Raw genomic sequence first — 22,799 nt, 5'->3', positions numbered from 1 at the left:
GACTAAAGCATGGGGTCAGGGTTAGAGAGAGAGAGAGAGAGAGACCCCTGGGGAATATGAGGGGGGATCAAGCTTTTCCTCTTTCTGATGTGGGAGAGCAGGCACTACAGATGATATGAGTCGGTTTGTAAGAGCAGAGTGACAAATATTCATTTGCATTTCCATTACTGACCTTTGATTATGCTTAAAAAGATTTAGGCATTGTCTAGGTTGCACTTTTGCCAAGATATCAATCTTTTTGCTCAGTCTCTGTTTACTGACAGTAAAACTTTCTTCGAGTTTTAGCAGTCCTTTGTTTCGAAGGGTTTTCTCCCCTTTTTTTTTGCTGTCCATATTACATTTAAGTTGCACTAATGCTGTGCACCCTAGTGGTCACACACGCACGCACGCACGCACGCACGCACACACACACACACACACACACACACGCTGTCTTAAGTAAGTGTATGAATGTCATTGCATTAGATAACAATATTCAAAATTAGTTATCCTACTTTGATTAACTAGACCTGTGGTTGATCTGCAAGGATACTTTCTTTAGCCTCTGTACTGTCTCTAAACTGGCAAAAATAATAATTGAAGAGACACAAGTAGAAACTAAAGTTTATTGATTTGTATTGACCTGGACATACAAGCAATCAAGTTAAGAATAAAAGCATAATAGGACATGTAATAAAATCAGACAAATCAATATGTCTTGACATATTTAAGGGGATAAAAACATTTACACGTACCTCAAAATGGACATAATGTACATTACTTACTACAAATGCATACACTTGATTTGCTGAGATTCATATAGGCTTTATACAACACAGACAGTAGCAAACATTTATTGCAAGACATTTTCTTTGCATAGTAACTGTAATCCAGAGGAGTATTTAATAAGCAGTATGCACCTGTAAAAGTTACTGTACAGATAAGCTACAATATAGACACAAATTGAATGACTTCACATTAAACATGTTGGCTAACGTTTGCTATAGGAACATAGACTTGTTCTTCATTATAAAAGTGCTGAATTTTGTAGGGTATTAGGCTATTTTATGTACTAAATTGTACGTTCTTCTTTTAAACATTGTATTAGTATTAATGCTTTCACTCTGTATATTATAAAGACTCAAATAATGCTTTGACCATACGTCACCGTCACAGGAAATGTTTCTGCCTTGGTAAAATACGCCACCTACTGGCAGCTCTCGGTTCATGGCTTTTGAAACAGATTGTAGACGCTCCAAGTTACCAATAGGTTTCATTTTTCATTTTGTTTTTAATTCTCACTATTCCTAATTTTGATTCTGATATATAGATAAATATATATATATATATATATATATATATATATATATATATATATATATATATATATATATATATATATATATATATATACACATATACACACTCACCTAAAGGATTATTAGGAACACCATACTAATACTGTGTTTGACCCCCTTTCGCCTTCAGAACTGCCTTAATTCTACGTGGCATTGATTCAACAAGGTGCTGAAAGCATTCTTTAGAAATGTTGGCCCATATTGATAGGATAGCATCTTGCAGTTTATGGAGATTTGTGGGATGCACATCCAGGGCACGAAGCTCCCGTTCCACCACATCCCAAAGATGCTCTATTGGGTTGAGATCTGGTGACTGTGGGGGCCATTTTAGTACAGTGAACTAATTGTAATGTTCAAGAAACCAATCTGAAATGATTCAAGCTTTGTGACATGGTGCATTATCCTGCTGGAAGTAGCCATCAGAGGATGGGTACATGGTGGCCATAAAGGGATGGACATGATCAGAAACAATGCTCAGGTAGGCCGTGGCATTTAAACGATGCCCAATTGGCACTAAGGGGCCTAAAGCTTGCCAAGAAAACATCCCCCACACCATTACACCACCACCAGCAGCCTGCACAGTGGTAACAAGGCATGATGTATCCATGTTCTCATTCTGTTTACGCCAAATTCTGACTCTACCATCTGAATGTCTCAACAGAAATCGAGACTCATCAGACCAGGCAACATTTTTCCAGTCTTCAACTGTCCAATTTTGGTGAGCTCTTGCAAATTGTAGCCTCTTTTTCCTATTTGTAGTGGAGATGAGTGGTACCCGGTGGGGTCTTCTGCTGTTGTAGCCCATCCGCCTCAAGGTTGTGCGTGTTGTGGCTTCACAAATGCTTTGCTGCATACCTCGGTTGTAACGAGTGGTTATTTCAGGCAAAGTTGCTCTTCTATCAGCTTGAATCAGTCAGCCCATTCTCCTCTGACCTCTAGCGTCAACAAGGCATTTTCGCCCACAGGACTGCCGCATACTGGATGTTTTTCCCTTTTCACACCATTCTTTGTAAACCCTAGAAATGGCTGTGCATGAAAATCCCAGTAACTGAGCAGATTGTGAAATACTCAGACCGGCCCGTCTGGCACCAACAACCATGCCACGCTCAAAATTTCTTAAATCACCTTTCTTTCCCATTCTGACATTCAGTTTGGAGTTCAGGAGATTGTTTTGACCAGGACCACACCCCTAAATGCATTGAAGCAACTGCCATGTGATTGGTTGATTAGAAATTGAACAGGTGTTCCTAATAATCCTTTAGGTGAGTGTAGATTTGCATTACAGTAACAACAATTTGGAGGGAAATGTACTAATTCATGTCATGCAAATAATGTCACAATGCACATTATTAACATTGAAAACAGGCTTTATTTTCTTTATGCAAAATAAAACATTTTCTTTTGTTTTTTATATGATTTGGTGTGAAATGTGATCCAAACATGTTCTTGACAGGCTTTGTTAGATTCACCCTATTAGATGCTGATTAAATATGAACTAATATTATATAATATATTAAATAGGCTGTTATGTTATGCATCAAAAATAAATTCACATAATAAAAAAAAAATGTTCTTCAATTATAAAAGCAAAATACATTCATTTTGATAAAGGTATATACAAATTTCACCAACATAATACTGGCCAAATGACACACACACACACACACGTTTTCTATCAATATCAGCTAACCATCAAATAAAAACTGATTACAATCCAAACTATGTCAACAACTGCAATTCAAGTGCACTGTTCTTACACATCACATTATAATATAATGACAGGAAAAACATAGAAGCAGGCTTTACAAACAGTGTTTCTTTGTCAGCTCTGATCCTCAATCAACAATTGTGCACATGTTGTTGATAACATTAGACATGTTGGACAAGACACCAAGTCATATACAGGATGCAGATTTGTCATTTAGCCATCAAACACAAACAGATAATGACCTTCAGATAATGTGCAGCAGATGTAGTATGTTACACTGATGGTGCTATTGTTTGCATTCGAAACGTTTCCATTCAGCCCTGCAATGTTCTATTGCCTTCTATTACAGACAGCGATACCGATGTGTATTTTCTCTACATTAAAAAGGTCCCATGAATGATAAAGTGAGCCCTTCATCTGCTGTTGAACTGAATAAATTAAGCAAGCTGTATTCTACAATTTACGGTGTATTAAAATATACATACATATATAAAGCCTATATCAGTCCTATATACATATATAAATAACAGTGAAGACTGTGTAATAAGATAATGTGTTATAACACAAGGTCTGCATATCAGGCATCACATTATGCTCTGCATATTTTATATGTTTGAGTTGTGTGTTGCACACTGTTTACAGTATCACACCTTTACAAAAAAGAAGATTGAGAGAGAAAGAGAAAGAGCGGAGGGAGGCTACTAAAGGAAGTGCTCCTTTGCAAAGCTGGATTCAAAACACCAGCAAGCAAGCAGGTGAATCATGATGAAAATATATAGCAAAAGATCCTGCAAAGTGCACACTGTGTCTCCAGTAAAGTATTTGTTCCTCAAAATCGTTTGCCATGGGAGGAAGTACTGTATAACTTTGTGTTTGCAAGTAAAGCATATTTTAAGTAAAACTAATATTAATATTAGTTTACAGAAATAAAATAAGTTATATATATATATATATGAGTTGTGTTGATGCATTCGCAATACAAAAACGTAGTGTTTTGTGAAAATATAGCTTGTTTATGGCAACCTTTTGTCAGCAAAACAATCCAAAAACATAAAACAATTGTTCAACACAGTAAACAGGCTGTACGTCTATTCCTCACAGCAAAAATCAAAGATGGCGCTGCGGTGAATAAGGTATTTCAACCCAGTCTCATGAAAATTCGTACATATTCACGAGTTGGAATTCATTTCATACGATTTCGTATTTCGAGTTCGTTCGTTTAAATTCGTAGGAATTCATCACATGCAAATTCCCGTATGTATAATGCGGAAGCACGACTTTCGCGCACGAGGCGTTCAGGACATGCTTATTAATGTTATGCCCTTACCTAAACCCCTTATCTAAACCTAACCCATCAGTAAAGTGTGTATACATTATAGGAAGCTGCTGTGTGTGACTGAAGTAAGTAATTGTCATGTATTAGATGGAAACAAATACATGACAATTGTATAAATTGTATACGAATTTACAGTGCAGTCGCACGATAGCATACGAATTAGCCAAATTTAGAAAAGTCGAATGAATCCTTTCAAATACCCTACACACTTTCTCATAGCGAAATTGTAAGTAGTTAAATAACTGTAATGCTACTGAAAAATGTAGGGTGAATTCCAAAAAGCATTTTTGCGCCCTTGAAGGGCACTGCAAAAATGGACGCCTCTCAAAGGATCGTTAAAAAACGAAAGTAAGAAAATGAATCTTTCATGATGGACGCTTCCACAAGACATTTAACAATTCCATGCTCCCTTCAGAGTAAGCAAGTCAAGGGCTCGGTCCTTAAATGTGAGTAGGGTATAGGGTGTAGTATAGGGGTGAATGCTTTCAAATGAAATTTGCCCCTAATTAGGGTAGTTGCGTCGCTACATTTAGTTTAGCTAACTACTCCCCAACATTGCTTGAGTTTAACGAAAACCTCGAATCAATCAATAAAACCGCAATCTGTTTTAAGTTGTACATCCTTCGACCATTATTTTCAACCTTCATAGTACAGTTATCAGACTACTACATGTTTTCCTATAACTTCGTACACAGAACATTAATGGAACATTGGAGAATTCCATCTACAGTAACATGACTTCATGGTGTGTTTAGTATCATTTACTAATAGCGTTGTCACAATATCAAAATTTCAGTGAAATTTAAACATTTTTGATATCAGTTTTAATACTAGAGCAAAAATGAACACACTTTAACATTGGTCCGTTCATGCACAGAGCTGCACAGATACACATGTGAGCATTTGAGAGCAGCCATCTATGAGTCAGACAGCGCAAAGGTACCGAATTTAATCAGCGCATGGTACTACTTAGTATTTTAGGACAACATGTTTTAGTATAGACTTAGTGCCAAAGTAATTTTGTCATCCCTTCCACCTAATAAGTGTATTTTAGTATGATTTTAGACCCACCCACAAAGGTGTGGAGTAGTCACACTTTGGCACCCTTGTCTTTAAAGGAGGTGATCTTGAGCAACAAACCCTTCGTAGTGCGTCTGTTCTGGGGTTGAGTAAAGTAGAACAGAATGGGATCTAGCACACTGTTCATGCTGGCAAAGGGTCTCATGCTTTTGTAGGCCACTGACAAGATGTTCCTCAGTTCACAAGGTGCTGTAGGGAGGGTCCTTACCAACAGGTAGAGTGTCTTTGTCACATGGAATGGCAAAAAGCTAATAGCAAACACCAGCATTACAATTATGATCATCTTAACTGCTTTTCTCTTCTTCTCCGCGGATGTGTCTCCTCTCGCTTCGCCAGTCTGACAAAGAACCCTTGCCATTTTGCAGTACAGCACCACGATCACCAGGAATGGCAAGATGAAACCCAGACAGGTCAAGGCAATGCCATATGGAAAATACTCTAGTGCACGATCAGGAATGCTGAGGTCATAGCACACTGTACGGTTGCGTTGGATTCCAGTCGCCGCGAAATCAAACGTTGGGGCGCAGAGTACCAACACAGCCACCCATATGCCAGCACAGATAATCCAAGCCAGCTTGCGTCCACCTTGTTTGGGCCACGGAGTCAGCGGATGGCAGATTCCCAGGTATCGTTGGAAGCTGATGCAGGTTAGGAAAAAGATGCTTCCATGTAGGTTGCTGTAGAACTGAAAACGGATCATGCGGCAGGTGAAGTCGCCGAACGGCCAGTAGTCCCAGCTGGCGTAGTTGTATATGAGAAGAGGAAGCGAGCAGACATACAGGAAGTCTGCCACAGCTAGGTTAAGCATGTAGATCTTGCTGCATGTCAATGCATGTCGAGAGCTCCTGATTCGCAAGATGATGATGAAATTGAGAGGAAGCCCGAAGATGAAGACCAAGCTGTAGATGGATGGGAGAAGGTAACGTTTGAAGTCCTCCTTGTAGGTGCAGGAAGGCAGAATGGAGGTGGAAAGGTTAACAGATGTCATCTTAATGGAGACTGCCTCACATTCTGAAAACAGAAGATAAAAACAATCATGTATTAATAGGAGTGTAAAAAGATGTATGTTTTAGCATTATTATTCCATTTCCATCACAATGCGAAGGCAAGCATCACAAAAGATGGACCACTTGTATTAAAAGGAATGGAAGAAATTGGAATGCCCAACATGGCGGATGTAGAAAAGGAAGTCCTGTCTTACAGGTAAAAAGCCAATCACCTTTTAGATACAGACATCGCCTGTCAATCAACTCCATAAAATACATGTGCATTTGCTAGACAGCTGTGTTTTAGCAGGATCTGAGGTAAAGAAGCACAATATATTCTACCATTGTTGTCAGATTTTACTGCTGATTTAAAATATGTTCTTTGATTGTAATCTTGACCAATCGTTTTGGAGATTCCGGTCTTTCCCCATTCAAGTAGATAGTATCTGTACTTTCGTGCCACTTGTATCCATACAAAATAGATTTCCAGGTGTGTTCCAAAGATGGCCGCCGAGTGTACTGACTTGCCTTGAAAAGTACTTTGGCATCTCTATTATTACTGGTCAAACTTAGGGTCATAGGTTTTTTTAGAAACCTTTGATTTACGTTCCTTCACAATTATTTTGGGTTCCCTCGCAACAGGGTTATCCATCTCTTAAAAAAACAATGCTTTTACAGTAATCATAGTTCAACTAAAAGCATAGTTCATCTAAAACCATAGGAAAACCAAAACTATGGTAATAAAAATAATAATAATTTGTGATACCACAAATTAACCATTGTGTTACTATATGTTTTTTTTTTAAAACCATGGTTCCTACCAAAAACCAAACAACAACATGCTTACTACAGTCATGTTTACTGCAGTTTTACTAAAAGTGAATCTAAGGTTAATTATATAAAGGGCTCTTTTAAATTATTATTAAAAAATTTTTGGTTTTAAAAAAAAAATATGGTACTTCAACCATAAGTTAACCATGATGTTACTATAGTAAAATTGTAGAAACCACCTTTTTTGCCAGAATTATTATTGGCTTCCTGAATTATTACTATGTTTTTAGACCATTGCGCATTTAAAATATTGATAATAATTAATGCAGTAAAAACCATGATAAATTGTGTGGTTGTGGTTTTACTACAAATACTAAAGTTAAACTGTAGTTACTGTAGTAAAACATTGGTTGATTTTCATATGGGATTAATTAAGCTAGTGCGGGGGTTCCCAAAATAATTATGAGGGAAAGCACATATCAATACTAGCCCAGTGGCAACTTTGGTTGTGGTTGTGGTTTGTATTACTTTTTACAATGATACAATTTTTCTTATAAAAGTCATACATACAGAAAATAGAAAGAAAGAAAGAAAGAAAGAAAGAAAGAAAGAAATGTTTTAAATTATGCTACTAAACATAAATGGGTACCAATACTGAGAAACTCAATGGAATATGTGATTCATGTACCACTGTCTAGAGTCATAAACTATACTATCCATTTAGTGTGTGCATGCAAAACATTTATATAATCTAACTATAGCAAATTAGAGAGAATATATAGCGTGTTCAAATCTAATTAGAGTAAAAACATTCAATAACATCCCAGGACTCATGCAGGCAAAAAGGGAACAGTGTTCAGCAGACAGTCAGGAGCCATCGGGCATACTATCATGTAAGAGCACTCAGGCTATTTACGGTATACTGCTGTATTTTTCTCTAAATTCTACAACAGAAGTCATATGGTTGATAGGGGAGACTGGGGCAATTTGTCATACAGGGGGTTTGAGTTAAAAGTCAAATTACCCTCTAGCAGTAATTTTGTTTGTTGGTAGTTCAAAAACCTCCTAAATTTGAATAAAGCTTGAAAATTTAGACATCAAGACAAGGATCAACTATACTGGATTAGAGATTTAGTTTTTACTGAGGCAGGTGGTCACATGCGTTTTAAATGTTATAATGTATACAGTTCATCTGATACAAAACAATGTTCAACATTTACATTCTTGTCGTTTCATGATTTGCTTTAGGTTTCTTAGATTTTTTTCTTCATCTTAATTTTGCTAAAATGCATACAATAGGCTGTTTAATGGCAGGTTCAGTGTGACAACATGCCGCCATATGTGTCAATGAACTGTCCTGGGCAATAATGGAAAAAATGTGTAATAGCTTTTTTGTAACCAAGATTTAAAGCTATGTGTCTATACAGTAACTGACTTTCAATAGTAAATTATAGGCCTATATAAACATTATTGGATTTAGACAGGAAATTTTCCCATGCGACTTGCATCGTTGTAATCTTACATATGAGAACAATAAAATTATATTTATACTTGTTGTCACCAATAAAAATGCAATTGTGCAGCTGCAGTTTGACATTATGGGAAAGGAAAGCATCACTTGACCAGCGCTGAAGTGTGTATTTGTGTGTGAGGACACTGTCGTGTCAGGAGGTGTCCGGGGTCTTAGTCACAGGGACAAACAGGAAGTGGGACATTTATCAGACATGTGAGAACAGATTATAGGTAGTGGTCGAGATCATTTAGAAATTTGCTTAAAATTCAGAGCCAATAAATTAAATTTAATAAATGCATGCCAAATGCAGATACTGTAACAAAGACATGCACAGATTGTGTGCATTTCATTTTTCTCTTAAACAAGAAGTACTGTGACCACATGAGGTTCTGCATCTGATCGGGCACTGATTAACTATGTGGAGGCATTTCCTTCATTCTTAATTGTTCTCCCAACAAGCCATACTCTAAATTATGAAAATTACATGACTGTGGGGACATACAATTTTTGTATGATCTGATACAGAAATTGACCAAAACAATATCCACACCACAATGCTAGATAACCCAGTCAGTAATTATAATAAAAAATATCAGAACACCATACACAAAACAAATAGTCCAGCCTACAACAATTGCGATTAATTAATAAATTACACGACAGCTCAATTTCATTTATGTAAACATATAAACATGCATCACAGCATCAAAAGCTGTTCAATTCCCAGAAGGGTCTGTCTGCATCCAGCAAGACTACTACAAGACACACTCACTAAAATGAAGATGAAAAACTACTTCACAACACGTCCACTAAATGTAACGCCATTTTTGATCATAAAATGATTCTATTGGCAGCAAGAACCCATATGAAAATGAAGAAGAAAAGAAGCTTGCAGTATGCCAAGCTAATAGGATAAACAATTAGCTTGTGACCTAACTGGAGAAAACAGAACAGTGAAATGTTAATTGTCCCATATAATATATATTTATTTATAACCTTACATCTTCACCTATCCATAACTATAAACCTAACCACAACCAGAAAGATTAAAAAAATTTAAGTTTGTAAAATCATTAAATATAATGAAAAGTAAAGTTATCTTGGAAACAAAGATACCTCTGACCACTAGGTGGCGACAGTGAGGGGACATTTTATGAAAATGAAGAGGAAAAGAAGCTTGCAGTATGCTAAGCTAATAGGATAAACAATTAGCTTGTGACCTAACTGGAGAAAACAGAACAATGAAATGTTAATGGTACCATATATATATTTTTTGTATTATTGTAAAAGCAGAAATTGTACAAACACCTTCAGGAATACAGTAAAGAGCACGTCGACAAAATGTAACATTAAACAAGCACGTTTAGTTTACCATTTAAATCTTTGGTTTAATAATATGATATTTTCACATAAAATTGAAACGTTACACTTGTCATAATGAAAGAGTTAAGAGAATATGAATCAAATAGCGATTGCATAGGATTTAAAATAGGATTTGTTTCTTGCTGCCAATAGAATCATATTATGATCAAAAGGGGCGTTACATTTAGTGGGCGTGTTGTGAAGTAGTTTTTTGTATTATTGCAGGATGCAGACATATACACTTGGACTCGTTAGTCCCATTCCCCCCTCCTGCCGCCTCACTCTGTTGATGTTGGTCGAAGTTGATGATGACTCGAGTCTTTAAACCCCTTTTTTTATATCCATACGGCTACTATTCAGAATCACAGCACCAGCAAAATTAGATTGAGAATGCAAGCACGCAGGAATCATGTGATACGTAAGGTTTCGGCTTTTGTTGCGTATACTTGGGGACTAGCTATTGGCTATTGTTATAATCGAATAATTAATGAGGCAGGTCTGTGCAAGGTTTGCAGAATATTTGTGGATGCTATTAATTGTCATTTATAAGTAATTTGGGGTTATAATTCTGTTTCAAGTTCCATTATTATGAAATATGCAGTTTTATGTTAAATTACAATGTTATTTTAAGTTACTAATTTAAGTTTAGTTTGAGTTAGTTTTGATCTTGTTGCTTCAACATAGTTAGCTTAATATAAATGAGTGGAGGGTGAAATTATATACATGGGATTATTTACTAGAGGGCAATATTTGGCTCAAAAAGGGGCACTGTACTCTAATGCCCATCCTTGGCAAAGGGCCTGACACTGTGTCTCTGTGATGCTATTAAAATACCTTCTTTTGTTTTGAATGACCGTTCTCAAGAGAGACCATAACATTGACTAGACCAATGGCATGGGTTGGGGGCGGGATTATCTGGGTGTTCGATCAATGGTAAAAAAGGGATGAATTCATAAAGCAGTTTTGAAAACAATGTTTATTTTTGCAATTCTGTTTGGTGGCACAGAAATACATACTTCACACTTTAATGATCAACTGACTTTTAAAATGAACAAAACATACCTACCTCCCTACCCTAAACCTTAAACATAAACGATAGTGTCATAAAAAGAAAATGTGAGATTAATTTTGTTTTAAAATTGCTGAAGCAACCTTGTCATTTGTGGTTCTTTTATGACACTTTCGAATCATGTGTTAACTCACGTACTCTTCAGGACTCATACCCCAGTTCTTTGCATTGCAAGTGCAACGCTTTATCATTGAGCTACTGCACAATTTGATCACAACTGAACAAGTAGGCTAATGTAATGCAAAGTTTAAAATGTATCAACTTACAAGTCACGCACTTTACTAAAAATTGTTATATGTCATAACATAGCATTGTGTGAAAAACAGAGCGAAAAGTAAGTGTTTATGAGCTGATAATCTACCATTTTACGCATGGTTTCTGTGAAAGTAATTAAAAGTAATTGATGTTGTTGCTCCTCAAATGTTTATTTCACCACAATACAAATAACGAGCCACGCAAAAATCATGTTGCAGAAATGTAGGTAAAGTAACATGATTCTATGAGATTAGGTTGTCTAAATCAATAAAACAATTGTATTGATTATTCAGACGTTCTTTTGCTTATTTCATTTAGAGGAGCTGCAGTGCTGTACAAGCATGGTAAAAGACGCTTTTGAACCACGCTGCCAAGCATCCATCTAACGAATCTCCACTCTCTTCCTAACAAAGCAGATGAATTGCTTCTCCTCACCTGCAGAAAAATGGACTTTGCAAATTCTACTGTATTGTGCTTCACAGAAACCTGGCTGAGTGAAGCCATTCCAGACAGCGCATTACATCTACCTGCTTCCAGGGGCAGAGCCAAGAGTTTTTCACATGGGTTGCCGGGCAGGGGCCAGTGATCAGTCTGTGGTGGCACAGACATTTTAGAACGGTACATGTACCATCTTGTGCTCAAAAACAGCAATTGCACGTGGGGTGCAAAATGGGGTCAGAATCAGAATGAGGCACAGGAACAGTTTTTTCCCTCAGGCCATCCATCTCACAAACAGTTAAAACTGCTCCAAATACATTCCTTTGGTCAATACAACAATGTGCAATATTCAGTCCATCTATTCCTACTTCTATCCATATCTAATGGCTATTCTTTAACACATCCAACCTCTTCTTCAATACATTACATCCCCTAAACATAACTGTATATCCGTATATACTGTCAAATATTCTAACAACATTATTGCGCTATTGTATACTTCACTTTTTTTATTGGATATATCTTTTTTATGTCACTATATGTATATATGTATATGTTTGTATGCATGTATATACACATGGCATTCTTTGCACTGGAAGCTTCATTCACCATGACAAATTCCTTTAGTGTTTAAGCATACTTGGCAATAAGCTCATTCTGATTCTGATTAAACTTACCCCATAACTTGTCAATAACAGGCCAAACTGTATCTTTTTTGCAAATCAGTTATGGTGGAAATTAACAATAGCATTGCTTTTAACCCAGAATTTAAGGTATGTTCTTATTCAAAAACTGACTTAAAAGAAATAAACATTTGTTGATCATTTAAATGTATTTTTACATTTAAACATTAGGTTTTCTGTAATGAATGGAATTTAGTTTTTGCTTAATCTGTTGATTTAAACTTGTCACCAAGGTAAAACATACTGCAGTAGAGGTCGTAAGAGCTAGTGACTTGTGTGTTTATGAAAATATATTATAGTTTTATAATTTTCTGTTACCTTTGCAAATTAAAACCTAGTATATTTATTTATGTAACGTAAGTAGGTGAGGCAGACGAGGAGTGGGGATCTACACGCAGGTTCGTTATTGAACAAAATGAAAATCAACAAGACAGGAACAAAGGAAACAACCACGAGGGGAAAAATGGAACCAAAACATGAAAACATCAAGAGAACAGGGCATCTACATCGGGCATCAGCGATAGACAAGGGAACGGAGAACAAACAGGGTTTATATACACAGACACACTAATGACTAAACGACATACAGGTGAGAACAATGAAGTGCATGGGCAGTGATGAAGGCAGGGAACTATGGGAAATGTAGTGCACGACAATAGACAAGTGAAACACGGGGCGGACAACAAGGAAAACGTGACATGGAACATGATCAGTGAAACAGAAAACACGGGACAGACAACAAGGGATCGTGACAATTTAATTTATTTGCAAAGAAAACTTAACACCTAAATGGAAAAAATATAGTTATATTGTGTGGCACATAAAATATATATATTGTGTGAAAATGCTAACTGGGCCAGCAGTACAAACAATCCTTAATGTTGAGCCCTGGAGATACAGATCACAACATTCTATTGTGCACCATCCATTATTGGATAGGTACATTTTAAATACAGGCTTTGATTAAAGGTTTTAACTGTCTGCATTGGTCCACATTAAGTAATTTTAAGACATAAAGCATTAATTTCCTGTTATGTACACAAAACACACTACTGCAGGTAATGTTATCAGTTAAAGTGGTTTTATTGCTTAATCTTTAGGCAATCTTTATGTCTTTAGGCGCTTATCTAAACTATGAGTCGTGAAAGCAAGCCTGCAGTGGTCACCTCAAGACTTTCCCTAAATTGTTACTACTATTTCATCACTATGTCGGAAGTCATTATCAAACAGCGTTGCATAACAGAAATGAGACATTATATTTCACAAGGGTGTCTCCAAGTCTGAGCCCATGTGTATTGTGTGTCTGAGCAACACTAACACCTGTAAGTATTTAGCAAATGCCTTTTATCCACAGTGGTTTGCAGTAGTCTGATTGCATTGATGGTTTGCCTTGAGCAATCCTTGGTAAATTGCCATGACCTGATTCTTAATCATCAGTCTAACCCACCCCAGGTCAATTGATTGACCGACAGAACAGATCTTCAACTGTCTTGATATTATCCATCACAGAGACAGTTGGAATGGAGACTGCATTTGGTATTTGTCCAGACAGGCAGAACCTGCCTCAGGTGAAGTTAAGTGTACACTGAGTTTTGGGAAGAGGAAAGTCTTTAACACATTTACATAATGTTTAAACCATTTTGTTATGTTCATTAAAGGTGATATATGTATTTTTTTTCGATGTTAAAATACTTTCTCCTATGCCATCTTCATATGAAAAGACAACTATAATGAAGCCATTTGTGGGTTGATTTCCCTGAAAAGAATAAACACTTTGTAGTGCTTGGTAAGAACCCAAGAATGAGTGTCTACTTGAGGGAAGTGTCTGAGAAAGTGACACGCTGACCCAAGGGTCATATAAGCTCTTGTATGAAGTCACAGCCAAGAATACAATGTTGACGGTCATGTTTAGGGTAGATTGAGACATGGAACTTAAAGGGATATTTTACCCAAAATGAAAATTCTGTTCTCATTTACTCACCCTAATATTGTACCAAACCCATATGACTTTATGTAAGGCAGAATTTAAAGCCTGAAATATACTTCAGTTTTGAATCGTACACTTAGCATCTGCACACAACTGAATGCTAGCCTTTGAAAGTATACTTAATTTGACTGTATGCACATACACAGGCAGTTGGTGCATGCACGCTTCAACTGCTATGAGATAGTGGACTATTTCTCTTATGTACAAGATGTCAGTTTATTCCTCAGACACATTTACATTTGTACATCTATGCATTTAACAGATGCTTTTATCCAAAGCGACTTACAGTGCAATTATTACAGGGACAATCCCCCCAGAGCAACCTGGAGTTAAGTGCCTTGCTCAAGGGCACAATGGTGGTGGCAGTGGGGTTCAAACCAGTGATCTTCTGATTAACAGCCCTGTGCTTTAGCCACTACGCCACCACCATTCGACACAAGTTTTACAAATGCAGGGATCTTCTGGTGTATTCACACACACGCTCTTGACGTGCACATCCACTGTTGTTGTTTTTACCTTCATTTTCTGATGTTTAGCAGCGATTACAACTTCTAGCTCTTTTTTGTGAAAGCAGCAGCTCAAATGTGAGTGGACCCGCTGATTAGTGCAAATAATTTCAGGCGCATGCACATTCTGTGCGTTCAAAGTACGCACGGTTAGAAAAATCAGGCCATATGAACTAAATGCTCGAGCACTCTGCTGATGATGACATTTTCATCACCTGTCCTGTACGCAGAAGCCTAGTGTTCACGTCTGACTGAAGTATACTTTAGGCTATAGTCTCAGTTGCTATTCACTTAAATTGTAAGGGGAAAAGATGCAATGAAAGTTAATGGTGACTGAGGCTAAAGTCACGTTCTGCCTAAAATCTAACATCTTCATGACAGATTTCATTTTTAGGTGAACTTACCTTTTAACAAGGTTAATTTAACCATCGTCCGTTAAACAAGACCCAACTGGTGGATTTGAACAGAGTGAAACAGAAAGGGAGTGGTGGTTATGGCTGTTGATTTAAGTAAACATAGATAAGTGTCTATGAGTTGGGAGGCTTGATATTTGAGTTTCTGTGTACAGTGAGTTCCAAAAGTCTGGCACCACATTGGAAATCTGGGATTCAATATCTAATTTAAACCTGAAAATAAACAAAGTAGACCTTCAGATAAAACCTTCAAAACAGATGGATTTTGTATTGTAACCTGAAGCCATGATATGGCAAGCTCTAAGCTTTGTGTTTGTTTACATTTGCATTTTTTGACATTTGGAGTTTGAATTAACGAGCAGTCCGTTGTCCTGTATGAACAATCTCTCAATGTAAATCTATGGGATTATTTAATCATCCACTGTGTGAAAACCAGTATTCCGATCAGTTAGAAGAGAGAAAGCAATGGGAGTCCAAACAGTCTGAAGGTTTGTGCCAAGTTTGGTTAATGTAGCTTGAAAGTTGTAGGAAGTTCATGATGCAGTAATCCCACCCCAAATTTACACCATTGGTGGAGCCAATGTTGCTCTGTAGAGCATATTATGATGCTCGAATAAACGCAATGTTTTGAATGCGCCACAGAGTTGATCATTTCTGGGGAAATCAACCTACAAATGGCTTACTAATAGTTGTCTCTGCATATAAAGATGGTAAAGGAGAAAGTATTTTAACATAAAACGTTACACATCCACTAAGTTTTGGCATGATTTCTATTTCTCAAATAAGCTAATTTGTGGCATTGGCCAGGTTAACTCCTTTATACAAAATGTCAGATTTATTTTCTTCCACTGAAGCACATAAAATGCTCTTTGGAACATTCTCAATCATGCTGGGATTATGCCAGCTCAAGTGCCCGCTGTCATTAAAGTAAAAGGCAAATACCATGAAATTCTGAAATTGTTTCAGTTCAATAGACAAATGAAGATAACATTTGCATTAAATTCACATTTAAAATTCACACAATTCACATTGTGCATTAAATTAGAAAAGAATGCACAACACAAATGCAAAATAGAAGCCTTTTCTTTTGGACCCCTTACTGTACTATCTAGAAAAATATGATAACTGTGGCAATATTAAATACTGTAACAGTGAATTTACTTGAACAAAACAACAAGGCACTGACTGCCAGTTTTGCTGAATATTTTTGTGGAAAATATATATATATATATATATATATATATATATATATATATATATATATATATATATATATATTGGTAGAGCCATGGCCAAAGATTTTGACAGTGACATACATTTTGTATTTCGCAAAGTTTGCTGCTTCAGAATTTTTTGATAATTATTTCTATGTTTCTATGGTATACTGGAAAACAGTGATAAGCATTTCATGAGTTTTAAAGGCTATTATTGGCAAAAACATTCAATATTTGCAAAGAGTCAATATTTACAGTGTTGACCCTTGTTCTTCACAACCTCTGCAATTCACTCTGGCATGCTGGATATCAGCTTCTGGGCCAAATCCTGACTGATGGCGATCCATTCTTGCCTTATTAGTGCTCAGAGTTGATCACAATTTGTGGGCTTCTGTTTGTCCACTCGCCTTTTGAGGATTGATAAAAGGTTCTCTATGGGATAAAGATCCGGGGAGTTGCCTGGTCACGGATCCAAAATTTCAATGCAATGATCTCCGAGCCACTTCATTATTACTCTTGCCTTGTGACATGATGCTCAATCATGCTGGAAAATGCACAGATCATCACCAAATTGCTCCTGGACCGTAGGGAGAAGTTACTCTTGCAGGACGTTTTGATACCATTCCTTATTCTTGTCAGCGTTTTGGGCAGAATTGTGAGAGAGCCCACTCCCTTGGATGAAAAGCAAGCCCACACATGGATGGTCTCAGGATGCTTCACTGTTGGCAGGACACAGGACTCATAGTAGCGTTCACCATTTCTTCTCCAGACTATCGATTTTCCCGATGTCCCAAACAGGTGGAAGAGGCTTCATCAGAGCAAATAACTTTGCACCAGTCTTCTGCTGTCCAATCCTTGTACTTCCTGCAGAATTTCAGTCAGTCCTTGAGGTTTTTCTTGGAGAGAAGTGGCTTCTTTGCTGCCCTTCTTGACAGCAGGCCATTGTCCAAAAGTCTTCGCCTCACTGCGCGTGCAGATGCACTCACACCAACCTTCTGCCAATATTGAGCAAGCTCTGCACTGGTGGTGACAGTCATGGCACTTGCTGGACACTCTGGGACATCCTGAAGCCTTATTCACTGCAGTTGAACCACTCTCCTTGAAGTTCTTGATGATCCGTAAAATGGTTAGTTCAGGTGCAATTTTCTTTGCAGCAATTTCCTTGCATGTGAGGCCATTTTGAGGCAAATTGATGATGGCTGCACGTCTTTCTTTAGAGGTAACCATTGCAAACAAGAACACAATGATTGGAAGCACTTCTTCCCTCCTTTTTATAGCAATCGGTATGCTCTTATAATCCAATCAGAATGATAGAGTGATTTCACCTGACTAGTACTCGTTCACACTTTCCCATGGTGCTGCTGATATGATTAGTGAAATTATGTTAGCTGGTCATTTTGTGCCAGGGCCAAAAAACAGGGACATTTTGATTTTTGTGATAATGTACATTTTTTTGGGCCAATTAAGCTTTTTGCAATTATTTAAAATGCATCGGATCACTCTGCACAATAATCTAGAAACAATGTGAACCAACACCACAACAACTTTGTTGTGAAAACTTACACAATTTATGTTACTGACAATACTTTTGGCCATGGCTGATTATATATATATATATATATATATATATATATATATATATATATATATATAGTGGGAAAAATCTTTATTACTTTATAGAAATGCAAAACAGAAGCATTTTCACTAGTGGTCTCAGGCCTTTGGACTCCAATGTGTTACACATACAGTATGCATGTGTGGTCATGCCTCATGAGAAGCAACCTGAACCTGTAGGATTCTTAATATAGCCACAGCGCAGTACCTTTCATCACAAGTCTTTATGTAAATCTCAAACACCCTTTTCAAACACCACAATTCTTGCAATTATCCTTCTGTTTATAAACCTGAAATGAAGAAACCTGAATTCTTGTCATCGGTAGTCACCATGATAACAATCAAAAGTTGAAAGGGCATACATTGGCTAAAGGATATCTCCAAGGAGTCACAGCTAAAGCGGCAAGGCTTCTCCATGAAAGGAACAGAAAACTTGCAATTACTTATGTCATAGAATGTTTCTCCAAAAGATTCCAAAAGTCCAAGATTCTAAAAAGGTCTTTTAAGTATGAAATGATCTAACAGATCCTCAAAAAAAAAACAACTATGTGTTCTTGCAAGGGAACATACTACAATCCAAGCACTGTGAACACTATTTATTCAGTGTAAACAAGTGACATAGTGTCCTGTTTGTTGCCATAAAACACACTCTATTCAGACCAGTTGCATTGGAGAAAACGAAATGAGATCTCAGTTTTGTTTCATTCACGTATCAAAACACAAATGAGACAATTGTTGATGTACAGTAAGAGTACTATAGAGCTGATTACTTGTTGGAAAAAAAACAACTTATAACATATAATTTGTTATTGTAATAATTTTTTTATTAAATCCAGAAACTCGTGCATGACATCAAATCCTGGCCCACTGCGGTGTCTGAAATGTCTAGTGTGACCTCCACTTTAGAGGAGTTTGGTGCACTTATCAGCCAAAACCACTGTGGAGACCAGATAGATCATCATAAACCAGCTAAGACCAGTGGTGGCTCAGCGGTTAAGGCTCTGGGTTACTGACCAAAAGGTTGGGGGTTCAAGCCCCAGCACTGCCAAGATACTGCTGTTGGGCCCTTGAGCAAGGCCCTTGACCCTATCTGCTCCAGGGGTGCGGTTTCATGGCTGACCCTGCGCTCTGACCCCAGCTTAGTTGGGATATGTGAAAACAACTGCATTTCATTGGCTCTGTACCTGTACTCATGACAATAAAGTTGAATCTTAATCTTAAATCATATTACAATCTGTGACTTTATTGTAGACTTTGCTATCTGAGCACAGTTTGAGACACTGTTGAGTTCTCCTAAACCTTAAAAGGAGACACATGTGAGATAACCGGGGTCTTTTTTTTCAATGGAAACATTAGAGAAGACTTCAGGTTAGGTCTCATTGCAAGAAACAAATGGAGATCCCTATACATATTTAAAAGATCCCATTTGTGAGTTTTCGTTCCTATGGGTATCTTTGGTAAGAATCCAAAATGACAGTGGTAAAAAAAGTCTTTCACCCTGCACTCATTTATCACACATGACTAGTCGGGTGCAAAAATAGCAAACTAGAGCAGAGGTATGCATCGCCTGCATCAACGTCAAGTGGTGACATTTCCCCACAGAAATATTTGAAACATTGCATAGGCAACATGTTCTCTTTCCACACATTTTGTCTCGAATAACCTCTTTGCTGTGATTATAAACTGCCACTGGCGCCACTAGTTGTCATTGCATTGAAAAGAAGGTCAAAAAACAACGCAGACAGTGAAAACATTGAAAACAGGAAAGCTATCGTAGATTATGGTCTGGTTGAACAATCTCTTGGAATGTCTTCTTGGCTTCAATGCCAACAGTTCTACCCACACCATGATTTTATTCCTTTTAATGAGCGGTCTTGCAGAGCTGTCCATGCACACAAAAGCTATTCACTGAAACATTGCAAACTCGCTGAAGCATCACTAACTGGAAATGGTACCGTAAACATTGAATTACAGTGGGATACTGCACAATTAAACTTCCACAGACTTGTTTGCACAGGTAATAAATTATATCAGAAATGCAGGGCAGAATAAAACTTCTCACAATGATTTACAATGCATGTTGTGCCATTACATTTGTGTTGAATTTACAATAGCAGCTGTCATTGAATGGTTTTGGTTGTCTGCACAGCAGCATAGATTATGTGGATCTTAAAAGGGACAATAAATCAATAGCTCAATCAATAAATAAATCTTTGGATTTCACTGCAGAAAGTTGTCAAAAGCACATAAGTTATGCATTATAACAGCGTTGATGCCATACATATTTGATATATATAACCTATTTATGATGTATTATTATATTATTTATTTTAGCAGAACCATGTTGTTCAAGGAATTAGTTGCTTTCCCATTGGAAAGAAAAATTCAGATATAGAATAAAGGCAATCTCATTAAAATAAAATAAAAAAAAACAACAAAGCAAAACAAGAAATTCATGCTCTTATATGTGAACATCTCATAATATTTAATAAAATGCATGATTGTCCACAACACATAACTGTCCAGTTATATATATATATATATATATATATATATATATATATATATATATATATATATATATATATATATATATGATTCTATTTTATACAAATTTTTTTAACTTCAAAAACATGAATAATTAGTTTAAAATATGTTTTGAATAGGTAACAGGTGCTTTGTTCAATTCTTAAAAATGCTAACTTTTTCTTGTGTCTCGCTGTTATTTTAGTCGATTTCTTGTTTTCGATTTTTGTAACCCTATAGGGCAGAGAACATGACATAATCCATATGTATGAGAATAAATATACTAAAACTGCGTGCCAAATTGACTGTAATATATGCACGCATATTAGCCTACCGCGTCTACCCAGACAGCAAATACTGTAAACAGCTGAAGCACGCAACCAATATTCATGCTTCTGTTTTTCAAAAAGTGTCATTTCAAAGTTTTTTATTTTTTTATCAAACTTACCTCTGCATTAACTCTTGATTGTTTTCCCAGTTTGATCCACAGCACATAACTTTGGAGAAATAAATGTGAAATATCTTCAGAGAGATGAAGAAAAAACAAGTTTCCGCTTATATCTCCACGTCTGATTCACAAAGCGACTGACAAGACATTTGAATTCTCTAGCTTTCTTCTTATGTTTAGACCTGCGCGTCATTGACGTCCTTCGCGTAACCCCGCCCCCTCATTTATATTAATTACGCAACAGTACGTTCCGCCCAGTAGGATTATCAGATTGGCTGAAAGGAAGATGTTGATAAGTGGGCGTTGTAGCCGTGTGAGTCGAGATGATTTTCTGATGGTACATCGACATTACACCACAAATGCTGTCGATTGTTTAAATAGTGTTGAACAAAGAATACTCATTCGATCATGATTATTAAATAGGTGACGGACAAATACTGGCATAAATTATCTTTAAGTTTAGGCTATTTGTAAATGGATTAGAGTAAGAAGAACATTCTCTACTCTATAATTTCGTAATGAATGTGTATTTTATTATTTTTGTAAATATTATTATTTTTTTAAATATCAGTAATATATAATATTTGTAATTTTATCTTACATACACTTTGTATGCTCATTTTAAATAAACTCCTCTCACTTTCAACTGCTTTTATTTTCAGCAAACTTAAAAAATGTAAATATTTGTATGAACATAAAAAGATTCAACAACTAAGACAAACTGAACAAGTTTCACAGACATACCATGAACAGAAATTTAATTATGTGTCCCCAGACCATGACGGACCCTCCATCTCCAAATTAATCCCGATCCAGAGTACAGGCCTCGGTGTAAAGCTCATTCCTTCGACGATACACGTGAGTCCGACCATCACCCCTGGTGACACAAAACTGTGACTAGTCAGTGAAGAGCACTTTTTGCCAGTCCTGTCTGGTCCAGAGAAGATGGGTTTGTGCCCATAGGCGACGTTGTTGATGTCTGGTAAGAACCTGCCTTACAACAGGCCTACAAGCGCTCAGTCCAGCCTCTCTCAGCCTACTGCAGACAGTCTGAGCACTGATGGAGGGATTGTGCATTCCTGGTGTAACTCGGGCAGTTGTTGTTGCCATCCTGTACCTGTCCCGCAGGTGTGATATTCGGATGCACCGATCCTGTGCAGGTGTTGTTATACGTGGTCTGCCACTGCAAGGACGATCAGCTGTCCTTCCTGTCTTCCTGTAGTGCTGTCTTAAGTGTCTCACAGTATGGACGTTGCAATTATCTGCAGTCCTCAGGCCTCCATGCAGCATTCCTAAGGCAAGTTCACACAGATGAGCAGGGACCCTGGGCATCTTTCTTGTGGTGTTTTTCAGAGTCAGTAGAAAGGTCTCTTTAGTGTCCTAAGTTTTTATAACTGTGACCTTATTGCCTACCGTCTATAAGCTGTCTGTAACCGTTCCACAGGTTCATGTTCATTAATTGTTTGTGGTTCATTGAACAAGCATGGAAAACATTGTTTAAACCGTTCACAATAAAGATCGGTAAAGTTATTTGGATTTTTACAAAATTATCT

General features: G+C 37.0%; 1 protein-coding gene across 1 annotated transcript; it reads right to left on the bottom strand.

Annotated features, from left to right (window-relative positions):
* Nucleotides 1-1,410: 1,410 nt before the first annotated feature.
* LOC127661640 (P2Y purinoceptor 3) lies at nt 1,411-21,393 on the bottom strand. The gene is made up of 2 exons (XM_052152446.1): nt 21,247-21,393; nt 1,411-6,472 (listed from the first exon to the last, which is right to left on the bottom strand). Exon 2 carries the CDS (start codon nt 6,447-6,449, stop codon nt 5,472-5,474), a length of 978 nt encoding a protein of 325 aa, XP_052008406.1. The 5' UTR covers nt 6,450-6,472; nt 21,247-21,393; the 3' UTR covers nt 1,411-5,471.
* Nucleotides 21,394-22,799: the final 1,406 nt, after the last annotated feature.

This window comes from Xyrauchen texanus, chromosome 21 (genome assembly GCF_025860055.1).
Source record: "Xyrauchen texanus isolate HMW12.3.18 chromosome 21, RBS_HiC_50CHRs, whole genome shotgun sequence".
In the NCBI taxonomy this organism is placed as follows: Eukaryota; Metazoa; Chordata; class Actinopteri; order Cypriniformes; family Catostomidae; genus Xyrauchen; species Xyrauchen texanus.
Note: the sequence above shows the minus strand (reverse complement) of the source record. Positions and strands in the feature narration are given on the sequence as shown.

Excerpts from the sequence above, each read along its gene's own strand:
- LOC127661640 (XM_052152446.1), bottom strand. The coding sequence starts at position 6,449 with ATGACATCTGTTAACCTTTCCACCTCCATTCTGCCTTCCTGCACCTAC.